The 14,752-nt window shown below is 36.8% G+C and overlaps 1 protein-coding gene across 1 annotated transcript in view; it reads right to left on the reverse strand.

The window, feature by feature from the left end:
- Positions 1–527: 527 nt before the first annotated feature.
- Positions 528–14,752, reverse strand: part of LOC134790098 (protein scarlet-like) — a 29,655-nt gene continuing 15,430 nt past the window's right edge. Inside the window, exons 6-11 of the mRNA XM_063760876.1 lie at positions 3,926–4,136; positions 3,720–3,748; positions 3,522–3,627; positions 2,893–3,123; positions 1,737–1,872; positions 528–1,270 (exon numbers count right to left, since the gene is read on the reverse strand). Coding sequence (XP_063616946.1) covers positions 882–1,270; positions 1,737–1,872; positions 2,893–3,123; positions 3,522–3,627; positions 3,720–3,748; positions 3,926–4,136 — 1,102 coding nt within the window. The 3' untranslated portion in view covers positions 528–881. The remainder of the gene's footprint in view (positions 1,271–1,736; positions 1,873–2,892; positions 3,124–3,521; positions 3,628–3,719; positions 3,749–3,925; positions 4,137–14,752) is intronic.

A 14,752-nucleotide genomic window follows, 5' to 3' on the forward strand; every position in this document is an offset into this window, starting at 1 on the left:
CTTATGTTTGCTGGTAGAATTGTCTTTTAAATGATGATTTTGGATGATAAATATTTAATAACATTAATTTGGATTTGATTTGGTTGGATTTTGTTTGATATTTTACATTTAATATTTGCTTCGGGTTGGTGTGGTAAAAATGTTGTGTTTCACTCGGGGGCAAATTTTGTTTAACCCTCGTGCTTTGAGACCCTCGCAACGCTCAAGATTCCATTTTTCGAACCACTCACTACGCTCGTGGTCCAATTTTGGAATCTTTCGCTTGCTCGGGTATCAATATTAGCACGAGCGGTTAAACAACAACTTTGCCCCCTTGTAAAACAAATAACTATTTATTATTACTTTCTCGTACTTAATATCGTAAATGTTTCATTGATATAGAACAATAAAATATGAATTACCTAGCTACAAGCTAAAGCTATTAAAAATATATTATTTGTACTAAACACATCAAACTTATGAACCGTCAGATGATGAGGAAAGCGTGCGTACCTAACGGTAATATACCTAAATTAAATTAGTCTTAAACAAAATAAATGGAGGTTCTTCATTTATAGCCTTTATAGGCACTAAACTATTATCCTTGCGTTTTATATCGTATCTTAATCTTAAGGTTAATGTTGGTAATAAAACAAAAATGTAATAAATAAAATGTTTCTCTTACCACACTCAACCTTTTATTACAAAAACCCATTTCTGTTTTACTAGAAGTATCTCTTAGCGAATGTCGCTAAAGTTATTTTAGGCCGAAATTAGATATATAGCCTTGACTATCCCTTCAGATCTATAGAAAATAATATCTCGCCAAAATGGCTATTACGACGTTTTCTAGAGACATCAACTTTATGAGAAAACATTCAAAAATTCTATTAATACTTAAATTAGTACACAGGTGTCCCCCTACTCCTCTTAATTACCATAAGATAAGCTATAAAATGAGCTATACAATACATCAGACACAAACATACGCAGTTCCTCCAAAAGTTGGCCTCTTCAAATCCGAACCTATCCAAGACCTCCGGGCCAGTCTTAATGCAAGGTATACCGGGGATGTTGACACAGGTAATGGATTCTATAGAGTCCCATTGGAGGATGGAGATGGATTCGACGCCGTAGTAGAAACCGGAGACGAATCGGAGCCAGGAGAAGTAGGGGGAGGCGCTGCCGAGGTTGAGGTAGATGCCGGAGAACATGGTGCCGATTAAATCGAAGGGCACGGCGACTAAAGCTGCGGTCTCCATCTTGTCAAATACGGCTGAGAGGAAGGAACCTGGAAAACAGATATTGGTGTAAGTATAGTAAAGCTGTCTAGAAGATGTATGTCCTAGACTACTAGTGTTGGTTGGTCGCAGTGGTTCATTTATCCACTATTCCTGATATACACATGTAAAGCCTATGGGCAATCTCTTTGGTCCTATCATCCAATATTTTAAATCGGCTGCTATAGACTAAATTAAACAGGCCGTAGAAACTTAACAAAAGCTTCTCGGTAAACATTAATATTAAAACCCTTAAAATGACAAATTAGTAAATGGTCATCTTTTGTTACCAGCATTCAACATATTCCACAATTTATTCAATGCTGGACAAAAATATGTTTCCAGGATGTACTGCAGTAGCTCATTTGAGTGTCAATGCAAAATTTGTCGACACTTTAAGTAACGGCAACCAAAAAGGTTATATGGGTATAAAAATACTAATAAAATATACGTATATATAGTACTAAATGTACTAACCGTAAGCGTTGGCGTAGTTGGCACAGAGAACACACACGAAACAGAAGCCCAGCCAGCCCATAAACCCGCCATGCAGGCCGGCAACGCCGAACACCAGCGACGCAAAGAGCGTTGGCTCAATCACAGCGCGGGGGATCTGAAATAAAGCACATCATTCATCATTCTCTTGCCCTTGTCCCATTCACTTGGGGTCGGCGCAGCATGTCTTTCTCTTCCACACCTCTCTGTCGCCCGTCATTTCATCATTCACTTGCGTTCGTTTCATATCATCTCTCACACAGTCCATCCACCTTTTCCTCGGTTTTCCTTTCCTCGTACTTCCCTCCACATTCGTTCGTAATACTTTCTTGCCACATGACTTTCATCCCTCCGCATCACATGCCCGTACCACGCTAGGCGATTGCACATATTATGTAATTTAAATAAGCCCGCACATTACGGACTTATACGTGAGGCCTATATTACGAACTCGAATAATTCAATTTGACTTGTTTACCACTGCGCGCAAGATGTAATGCGAGTCGTGTCTAGGTCGTATCATATCAATAACTAATCAAGTTGAGATTTAAAAAAATCTGAATGCCGCCCTATTACAGACTTTTTAATGTCTATGAAATCCTGTATGGAAAGTTGCAAACACATTCCTAGTTGTATAGTAAGCGCCATTACGACATATCATTAGACATACAATAATCATTATGTTGCAACAAATGATTCATAACATACCAAATTCATTCATATTTTCAAACGTTGATAAGCCAGTAATTGTTTTATAATGGAGGCAGTTAAAATTGGTGATGATATCCCAACAAGGCTTCTATTGATTTATCCAACGATTTCATAAATTGCATCATTTAAGTCGCGAAGTTTAAGGATGCGGTTTTTCTTAATGATTTGCTCATTGTTCATATCAGTAGCTAAACTTTCAATCATATGTAAAGTTAGGAAAATATTAGCAATATTAAAAGCCCCCTAAAAAGGAATGAAACTTCTGGGCATCGTACAAATCTTTGGCCTTCTTATATCTTTCACAATACCTAAAATTCCTTTATTAACATGTTGCATTAAGAAAATATCCTGACTGTAGTTGCACTTGTAGTTGGCTGTCTTTACTAAAGCAGGTGATGAACACTTGATCAAAACCAACAAAACTGACCCAAAATATCATCTTCGAAAGATAATAAGGTGTCGGAGAGTACAGTCCACTCGCAGTTTCTCTCAGCAAGATCGGCACTTCACTTGGGAACGTGATGAAGACGGCGTAGATGAAGAGGAAGATGGTCTCCGTGATGGTGAGGTACAGCAGCCCCTCTACGTTCTGGATGTCGCGCTGATCCAGCTCCTCGAAGTGGCCCATGTAAGGGATGGATATAATTAGGCCGACGAACTGTGGAAGACAAATCATTGAACAAAATAGGCCTCAAGAAGAGATGTTATATATTTTCCAGCAATTTTGTCTGCGGCTCATGTTTGTAGCTTGTTGCGTCTCCTCTGTCACTGTCGACGTCGTGCCAGAATGTTATAACAGATGGCATTAGCTACCTTGAACGCAATTAGTTAGAAACCTACATCGCGCTTACGGAGTTCCAAATGTCAGTTACTATAAGTACAACTTCTGACTAACTCTCAGTGAACTTCGGTCCCCAGGCATATCACCAGCCTAGAGAGCTCTATTATTATTACTCCTCTCTATTTTTCCTACAAGCTCATGTCAATCGTGTTTTATTGCTAATATCTAAAAGTTGAAAAATCTGCGGGTTGAAAATGATAGCAGTATTTATTTACCAAGAGTAGTACGAATTCTGCTATCCATATTGAACTGTTGTGCTTTATTGTTTGAATGTTCCTCCACATCAGCCAGTAGAATTGAACGAAATAATTAACTTTGACTCTGAAACAAAAGATGACAAATGAATAAAAAGTACCTAACACGAAAATATAGGGTAATATTTAATAGCACTTGAAGAGATAATTAATACTTACAGAGTGACGTATCTGTCGAAATATTCATTCTGAAAACAAAAACAAAAATTTGTTAATGATTGTACTTATAATTTAGCCTGTGATTTGAATGTCTTATCAGTCTAGTCACTGATCTATTTTTCCGGTGATGCTATGCCAATTTACAAAATCAAACTTGATTGGCTTTATCTACTTTTTGAAAGAAATAAGAAATATTTTACACTTACTTTTCCATCTAAAGTCCCATTAAAATAATCTAGCTCGTCAGTCACATCTCCGACTTTCGCGTCAATCTCTGCCGCGATGTCCGACCTCTGGTATTCATCACAAATTTTCCGAATGCGGTCTCGGCTTTCGAACTCCTTGTCAAGTTGGATGCCGAGTAGAGAGACGTAGTATTCTGCCGCGTTGAAGCCTACGGGGCATTTGTAGCCTAGCCTGTGGAATATAAAAAACTCATGCAGTTATTGAACAAAACAAAAAAGAACTGAATAGGTACGTTACTAATTTCAAATTAAATAATCGCAATTGGCAATTTTAGTTCACTGGGCGAAATATGGTAGTACCCCAACAAACAAAATATCCTTATAAAATGAAATCTATATCTAATAAGGGCTAAACACTCATAGTTATTTTAAAATAGCATTAATTATGTCAAGGTACCTTTTAACGGCTCATTATAAGAAGATTTGGCTAACATTACCTTTATTCTTATAATTTGGCCATGTACACGTTAATATATCCAATTAATATGGCTACAATAAGGGTGCAAAATATTTTGTTCTTATAGGGGCTCATTATAAGAAGATTTGGCTAATATTACCTTTATTCTTATAATTTGGCCATGTACACGTTAATATATCCAATTAATATGGCTACAATAAGGGTGCAATATATTTTGTTGTTATAGAGGCTCATTATAAGAAGATTTGGCTAATATTACTTTTATTCTTATAATTTGGCCTTGTACACGTTAATAAATCCAATTAATATGGCTACAATAAGGGTTTAAAATGTTTTGTTCTTATAGAGGCTGGTTACATTGCTTTTTAGCTGTATAATATTCAAAGCAGTGTAAAGGCTTTTAATGTGGCCAATTATTCTTATAAATGTAATGCACAAGATAACTATGACGCTTTTTGAGTCATAGGAGCATGTTATTAGATACCTATCCGACAAAAAAATATATTCAAGAACAATCTGATACCAAATTATCAGCAGTGGTTCCATAGAGGATAATTTTATGGAACATGAGTATTTTGTTTCTCTTTACAATTTTGACAGAAAATGAAAGTTAGTTAAATATAAATATATTAGGGACATTTTACACAGATTGACCTAGCCCCAAACTAAGCATAGCTTATACCCATACCCATAGCTAGCTATGGGTACTAGGCGACGATATAAACATACTTATACATAGAAAACAACCATGACTCAGAAACAAATATCTGTGTTCTTCACACAAATAAATGCCCTTAGCGGGATTCGAACCCAAGACCATCGGCTTCGCAGGCAGGGTCACTACCCACTTAGGCCAAGAAAGGTACGCTCGGCTAGTATGGCGGAATGGAAATAATTAGTAATAGCTGAAATTTTCGGTGTATGGGACAGATAATAAATCTAGTGATTACGTCGACACATAATCCAAATAAATATATTACATTTAGGTATTTAAAAAAAAATGTAAAAATATAAAAAATCACAGAAAGTTTGTAAAAAATATTAATAACATTTTTTAAATTTATACTCATAGAGAAATATTTGCTTTATGACATTAAGCATGAATCACACAAAAAATAATTCTGTATCCTACATTTAAAGTAAGTAACCTACGGTTATTATTAAATTCAGTATATTTCCGTCCTCAAAAATGGTAATAGGCTATTTTTTCTCTCATTATTTCCAAATTACAATAAGTACAAGCGTTGCAATTTAATCGTACACTAAATAATACCGTATGGGAGGTTTTATGGGGTTGTGCATTAATTGCCTGGTTAAAAATGGTAATAGATCAATATCATATGGGATTTTTATTATGAGTTCTCCTTCATCGAATACTGTAAAAATCGGCTTGAAATATGATTCGTAACACAAAAAACCATCAAAAACGTTAAAGTTGCTTTAAAGTTGCCGCGCACGAGCCAGCGAGCTAACGCGATTGGTCGTTGCATGGAGCGGGGCGACGGAACGATGAAACTTCCATCGCCCCGAGCGCGAATATTTAAAAAAGTATTTAGTATATTTAATATTTACTCGGTCAAAACATATGTACCAGTGAACGTAAAAAATATGGGAGACTAGATTCGAACTAATTATCAGCTTTAATCTGGGCAAGAGTGCTGTAAATAAGAAAGTAAATTTTACGTAATTGCAGGCTTTCCGTCTTTGCGTGCACGTTAAATTTAATACAATAATAGGCCAATTATATAGGGCTATTATACTGACACACACCCAATTTGATAGCAGAAAAAGACGTGAAATTAAAATTTTCTTAGGGAAATCAAATCTTCGCGCCTATAAGTTTAAACTTTAGGTTTCAATAGCGGTCATTTAAGTACCACCCCTCACCACTAAAATGTAATTATCAAAAACGACAGTTGCTAATGTTCCCCAAAGTAAGCATTTCTAGTTAATGCTGCAATACAGTGGTACCGGGCACCTTGCGACGCAAGGCCGAGCAGGAATCGCAAACCTTAAAATATTTGCACTAATTAATTGAGTTAGGATTTTGTTAGTACTCTTTAATTGAATAGCAAAAAATATAAGTTATGCATTAGAAATACCGTTTTTATTCGATTTTTAATTAAGTAATTATTGTTAAACTTATTTTTACCGTGTGGTGTCGGTTAAAATTTCACTAGTAACATCATTTGGCGACTAGGGCAATAAAAGTCGACACCACACCCAACAAATTAACAAACAACAATAACCAACAAATTAACAAACAACAAAAATTTGCAGTAATATTCCAAAACTCGACTGAACGCAAGCGCACCGAACCGTGTCGCTCCCCTGACGCGACTCAGTGTCATAAAACGTAAGGCCGTGGTATTAACGACAGCGGATAGCTGAGCGGCGAGCGGTGACTGCAGGCGGCAATAAGGTGTTCAGTTAATGTTTTTATAATTTGAAATGACTTCGTTTCCATGTAGAAATAACCAAACAGACTTTAGAAGCATTTAATATTTTATTTGTGGCCGTATAAATTATGTTTTATTGGTAAATTAACTACAATTATTCATATTTGTGGATAAAACAATATACATACTATAATTAATACTAAATTAACATTAAATAAATACATTATTTATGACATAAAAATACATTGCGCGTATTTAACTACTTAGCACTGTTTAATTACGATACTTGCAAGCAAGTAGTAAAGTATATGGCTCCATCCTATCCTGTACCACGATATACAAGCGATAACATTTTTGCGACAGTTTTGTATAGATAATGGATTTGTCGCTAGAAAATTACGATATCGAGATAAAAGTCAGGTCTCTGAGCGCTATTGAAACCTAACGCTATACATGTTTTAAATTTGCCGCGCTTTTTCTAGTCAAGCTGAATGTGTTTCACTATAGAATAGTAATCGAATTGGTTCAGATTTAACGTTTAATGCATATAAATAACATAATTAGTAAATAACATAATTAGTAAATAACATAATTTTGGACTAAGTACATTATACATACCTACATGACATCAGGCTATGGTTTGGCGCACCGTGACCCTGAACGGCGCGGTAATGTGTTACGGCTGTTAAGTGAAGTCCAGACGGGATGATCAAATCGACCGATTTGATCAGAAATGAAATTGGGGTCAATCTCCAAATTAAGCAACAATTAAACAACTGTACCGATATTTGGAACCTCAGAATAATATACCCGGCCGGATACCGGATAGTAACTTTGCTTGATTTCAGAGTAAACAAATTGGATTTAAGAAACAGTCACGGTCATATTGTACATTACTCGTTTATTATTTCAAAACAATTTAAACATCCACTCACTTGCACGCGTAGGTACCTACTCATTTCGAACATAGAAATGAGTCCGCGCCAATGTTCACCACGAAACAGGTTAAAACCTGCACAATGCGCACCTAAAAACCGAAATGTAGGTATTGTTAAATTTAGTTTGTAGTTAATTAGTTTTTTGGTGTAAGTGTATGAACCAAGGTCTGAAATAAATGATTTTTTTATTTTTTTTATTGTTCCGCCGGCCGAAGATTCGGCGGTCGGATACCGAATATTTGGCCGACGGTCGGGCCGAATATCCGGTATCCGACCAAACAACTATCCATTGCATTTCTAATTGAGAGTGGCAACACTATCGTAGGTCGTATTGCCCTTTTCTAGCATATACGTCCCTCGCTCCTACACTCCCACCACACAGGCAGGTTGCTTTGTCAGTTATACAAGGCAAATTTTCAAGTCATTGGCATGCTGTTTTTCCATCTGGAAGGTCGTGAAGCTAAACTGCTGGTGAGTTTTTGAATTTGTACCTCAGTTTAGCTGACTATATTGAAATAGTTATTTATTTTACAAGGGGGCAAAGTTGTTGTTTAACCGCTCGTGCTAATATTGATACTTGAGCAAGTAAAACATTCGAAACATGGAATCTTGAGCGTTGCGAGGGTTTCAAAGCACGAGGGTTAAACAAAATTTGCCCCAAGTGAAACACAAAATGTTTCACCACACCAACCCGAAGCAAATATTAAATGTAAAAATATCATACAAAATCAAATACAAATGAATTTTATTAAATATTTATGATTTAAAAGTCAATTCTACCAGCAAACATAAGAAAACAACTCAAAATTTGCATTTGATTCCTTTGCCTCACTTGTGAATAAAATGAAACTTTGCTCTCAGTCTTTGAAGTGCAAAGTAAGCCTTTCCGAGCTGGTGTGAAATAAATAATTAAATTTTTCACGCCACTGTTCGGAAATGTGGCAATAGATGGTCTAAAACCAAGCTGGAAAGTAGGCAATAGCTGTAGCACTTGAACCACCACTACTACACTCGCGTGCAAAAGTATTGCATCACTTTGCATTTTTTCGTCCGCACCCAATATCTTTGTAATTCTATACCCGATTCTGAAAATTTTGGTATCAACTGAAAGCTTATAATGTAACGCATTAGAAAAATGGTAAATTCAATGAAATTTCGAATCTGAAGACTATAAAAAATCATAAAACTGAAAGTAGTCGCATAATGCTCCAAAAATAAATCCGGAAACTTGAGAATAAAAGTCATTTTTTTAATACAATATCGTTTATTATTATTAAATTAATACTTGGTATTGCCACCTACAGGCCTCCTTTCACAAACCAAGTGGTTTTTCATAGACGTAATTAATTTTCTAATGTGATCATGAGGAATAGCGTCCCACTCCTCCAGCAAGGCTCCCTTCAACTCCTCAACATTGACCAGGGCAGGATTCCGCTTTCGAACCCTCCTTTTTAGGTAGTCCCACACGTGTTCAATGGGGTTAAGGTCCGGGCTCATCGCTGGCCAGTCCATTGTGTCGATGCCCACTTCGAGAAGGTAGGCTGCGGTGGCCCTAGCGGTATGACACGGGACATTATCCTGCATTAGGATGAACCCCTCATCAAAAATACCGGCATAAGGAACAACATGTTCCTCCAGGATATCAGTGATGTACTTGGCAGCGGTCAATCCACTGTCACGGCCCCCGCCAGGCACGAAAACCAGTTCTGTCCGCCCGTCGTAGGAAATGCCGCCCCAGAACATTACGGATCCACCGCCATAGGCGACCCTTTCGGAGAAGAAACATTGAGCGAACTGTTCTTCTGGCCTTCTGTAGACTCTTCCTTTTCGGTCACATCCATTCAAACACATTCTACACTCTTTCAAGAAGAGAACTGGGGTTCATTGCTCAATGGTCCAGTCCTTGTGATTTTCAGTAAACTCTCTTTAGGCTGTACGGTGTCGCGCCAGCAATCTGGGCACCGCTGCGCGCCTCCTGGGTGTCAAGTTCGCTTTCTTAAGTCTTCTTCTTATTGTCTACTCACTGGCAGCCACTCCTCGTACCTCACGCTGCTGGATGGCAATGCTGGTCTGGTGTCGATCTCGGAGAGATGTTGTGACAAAGAAGCGGTCGTCCCTCTCTGATGTACACTCTCTGCGGCCGCTTCTTGGTCTTGAAGTAAAGGATCCAGTCCCCTGAAACCTCTGGTAAACTCTGCAAACTGCAGATTGGCTTAAATTCAGCTCGGCAGCTACTGAACGTTGGCTACGCCCCGCTTGCAGGGGCTGGATGATTTGGCGGACTTCAGCTTCAGTGGTTTCCATTTTTCCAGGTCTTTTTCACGGGAAAATACGCGGAGATATGTAACGATCGACTTCTGATAAGTGACTGATAACAACCCCTTCTCTACCCCCGTTTTATAAGGGTCAAGGGTAAAGCAACTCGTGTGCGTGATAACGTGAAACCGCTCACAAATCGGGAAAATGCCGATAATTTGAAAAATACTGGGCCGATTTCCATGTTTTTTTACTTTTCGTAAAGCTAAAACTTCAAGGAACATGATTACATTAAAATAATTTAGAGAAATTAACCAGTTTACAAATATATTGGATGCGGACGAAAAAATGCAAAGTGATGCAATACTTTTGCACGCGAGTGTACAATGTTTCATTATTATCATCATCTGTCATTGGTGACAGTTCGCTACAGCAATGAGTATAATTTAAAACATAAAAATCAATAAAAGGTCTTTTTTGGCGCAACTTTTTCCTTCAAAAATAAAAATAGGTTATTTATAGGACCAATTTCTTGTTTAAAAAAAAACGAAATGTCAAACTATTCATTCATTCAGTCAGTTCATTCGATTCACGCTTAAGGCGTTTTTTACTTTTGTAGCTGTTTGTGGTTTTTTTTAGCAAAAACGCTTCTAAGTTTAGAGTCCGTTTGAAGCAAACAACATAAAAACGCCTCTTAAATGTGATAAAAAAGAAAAAAAGCGGGATCGGAAAATTCTCACTGAATTGGATAGTACTATAAAATATAAGAAACACGTATCTACGCTCGCTATAAAAATGAGTTCTTCTAGTGAAGAAAATGATATTCTTACGCTGACGCCTACCGAAATTCAAGAGACAGCACAGGCAGTGGCTAGTAATTTGCTACCAGAGAAATCGCGGGCTAGTACTTATAGTTATCCAAATGTTTCCTTATTTCCTCGCAGTAGTCGTGAAAAGCACTATGTAATGCCTCGGCCGGAAACGCTAAAGATGGAGTCGTATTATTCGAGGGCCTCCACCAACGTGTCGGCCCTCAAACTCACTCGTCCATCTTTTAGCGGTTTTACAACGTACTATAGTTGTCCGTTAAATTATCTAGCAAATAAAAACGATCCGGAATAGTGATGTGAAAGTGCAAGAGGATATTAGAAAGAGAGATGCCTAAGAGTAGCATACCAAAATGAATACATGTGTCTTAGCTGTATATTGTATTGTTATAAATAATGTTAAAAATGCTTTATGTTGTTAATGTGTTCCAAATTGTGCTGCTTTGGCATTAGCTGTAAGGTGCAATTTGTTATTTGAATTAATAAATAAATACAATAAATGTTAATTTTACAAAATGTACCTATCAAATTGTATACTTTACTAAATATCTCTCTCCTCACAGGTGTTACAATAAAGGGTGTACGTACTACATTATTAATTAAACACTCATAATATAATTATATTACATACACATAATAAGTATATCATAGGATATGTATAATCACATTGGTTTGGCGTCTTCCCACCACCAGGCGATAACAAACATGTTTCAATATTATTCTTAGGTTCCGAATATCGGTACAGCTGTTTAATGACAGCATTTACACAAAAATAAAACGCTAATTAAATAACTTATCATATTCGGAACTACAGATGCAACGGATAGTTGTTTGGCCGCATACAGGATACGGGAGGTACGGCCTGACCATAGGCCGAATATTCAGTATTCAGCCGCCGAATATTCGGCCGGCGGAAATATTCAGGTTTTTCAGGTGCGCATTGTGGAAGTTTTGGCCTGTTTCGTAATGAACTTTCGCGCGGTATATAGGTCTATCACTAGGTACAAAATTAGTGCGCGAGCTAGTGAATGGAACGTTTAAATTGTTTTAAAATAATAATCGAGTACGATTATATTCCGATATCAAGCATAGTTATTTAGTACCCTTATTTTAGTATCCGGTATCCGTCCGGATATTAAAATAAGGGCGAGATAGGATACCGGATAGTAACCGAATATCCGGTGCATCTCTATTCGGAACCTAAATTTTTAATCCTGCATGGTGCAAATATGTATAATATTGAGACAATGACTTGAAAATTTGTCTTGTATAACTGACAAAGCAACCTGCCTGTGTGGTAGGAGTGTGGGGTAGAGAGGGAGGTATATGCTAGAAAAAGACAATACGACCTAGGGGCTGTCCATACATGACGTCATCTATTTTTGACGATTTGTGTCCCCCCCCCCCCCCATAAAATCATCAAAAAATCATGCTTCGAATGACACCGTTTCCACCTGCGTCATGCTACCATCATCCGATGTCCAGACCCCCCCCCCACCCCCAAATTTGAAATGACTTTTATTTATGAATAGCCCCCTACGACACTGTTGCCACTCTCAATATTATTTATTCTTAGGTTCCGAATATGGTAAGTTATTTAATTAGCGTTTTATTTTTGTGTAAAACGCTGTCATTTTAAAGCCGTACTTTTCGCCTTATTGCAAAGGAGTAAGGTGCAAAAGTGTAAACATATATTTCACGTCGACTCTTATTATACTATGTTATACTTATTATGGAACTTACTATGTTATACTTATTATGGAACGTAAACTATGCATTGAAAGAGCACGAAATAGTCAATATAATACGTTTGTTGAAAAAAAAAGTCTACAGACGCTTAGGCGCGAAGGGTTATTGTCTCATAGAAAATTTGAATTTCGCGCCTTTTTCTACTGACAAAGTTGTTGGATAGACGTTAATATCAAATTAAAGAGTGGGCCTACACACTTCGCTGTGACAGAATGTGAAAGTGTCACCAAAACTGTCAAATGACTACGATAATAAGTATTCCTTTTATAATGCCACTCCACACTATGCCATTCTGAAATTAAATAAGAACGATAGATAGTCATGCGCAATTTTTATTTTTGTAGTGGGTCATAATTGACGTATATAATTACGAATATAATTTGAACATCAACCAATAATATTGGATATGATATCAGTTATTTTTAATCAGCTATCATTCACGCGCGCGTTCATTTTGCTCAGACTTGGCCGCACAAATATTTGGTGCGAGCGAGACGCCCGCGCACGTTCGAATTGGCCTGTCACTTGTAGCAACTTGTAGGTAAGTACATACTTACCTACATACTATCCACGCGTCCTTGGCACGAACTCCCGCCACCGCCCGCATTGAAACTGTCCCCGCGCGCCGCAAGGAAATGTAATCCTTAGCATTAGCGCAAAGAGTTCAAATTTGGTAGTTTCATTTAGCGAATTTGATAAAATGCACATATTTATTACATTGACCATATTTTTGTGTGATTATGTATTGAATATCACTTTGAACGTTATCAGAACAAAGTCTGCAAGAAATTATATCTATAACCATTTTTTCTAGCATGTTTAAGGCGTAAATATATATACAAGTGATACAAATAATATTGATGTCGGATTCTCGGATAAATAGCTTAATGAGGTAGTTTTATGGTAATTCAATCAAAGACCTAATTATTACTTTTTTTTTATATCAAGTCACGACGTATATCCGTGAGGCCCCGCCATTTATTGAATGAGTTATTTTCCGTGTTAATATTTTGACTGATTCCATTGTCGACTCATTATAAATATTATTTTCGTCACGTTTACGAACTAAAAATACTATTACTATTTTTAACAAACAAGAACGGCTCTTTTTTTTAACTATTTTTTTTTACCTACTTCCGGACAGAAAGTTTTTTGGATTCGAAAATAAAGTATCTTAAAATGATCTAAAGAACAGGAATAAAAAAAAAATTGCCTATTACTAATTAATGTTTAACGTAAGCGTATCTTTACTGGAGTAACTAGGCCAGACCGGTCGTCTTGTTGCAATTGTTGCTAAATTTTTATGTATTCACGACCAATCACAACGTGTAATGGTAAATTTGGATGAGTCGGATGTCTACAGTTATAACTTCTTTGTGTATAAAATGTGTCCAGTTCCATGGCCATCTCATGTTATGTAAATTTTAAAAATTTGACAACTTCCGCGAAATACTACCATTGTATAATCTGCAGACATGGAAAATTTATATGAGTACATAGATAGGCATGGGCTTTCACTTGTGAGAAAGGAACCCTAACTATATGTAAAATGGCGAATCATAGGCAACACCTGTTGCTATTATAAAGTTTCAACTCTCATAGAGTATTTGTAGACGATGTGCTAATTCCTTTTGCTCTTATAATGGCCTTGCTCGAAACATGACAAAATAATTAACCACATTTTTAGCACAAAACCGCTTAAATACAAGGGCGCGTTGATAATACAACACACTGCATATCACATTTTATCATGAAATTGAATTCCCACACAGTTTTCATAATAAATATGCAAATATTTGGGTAATCTATATTTCTATATATAAAATTCAATTTCATTTCAGCAAAATGGATGACACTTGTTAATTTATTGTCAAACTGTTACGAAACAAGTAAATCACTAAGAAAAAATACCTATTGCAGAGTCATAAACGCACAGTTATAAATCCCAAAGACTTTTTAAGAGCCTCTGTTTTGCCGTTATGAGTTTTACTCCCTTAAGACGAAACAGGAGCTGAGTTTTAAATATTTTAGGTAAATATACCCGTCTCGCTAACGGAAGCGGCACCTAAAAGTAGTGCGATAAGGACAAGGCGAAAAATCCTGCGTAAAAATCTCAAAAATCGAGGATTCCTACTCCTCTGTTTCCTCCTTCAAAACTTAACCAATCGTAACCAAATTTGGAAATCTAAATGATTATGAAA

Source organism: Cydia splendana, chromosome 4 (assembly GCF_910591565.1).
Source record: "Cydia splendana chromosome 4, ilCydSple1.2, whole genome shotgun sequence".
NCBI lineage: Eukaryota > Metazoa > Arthropoda > Insecta > Lepidoptera > Tortricidae > Cydia > Cydia splendana.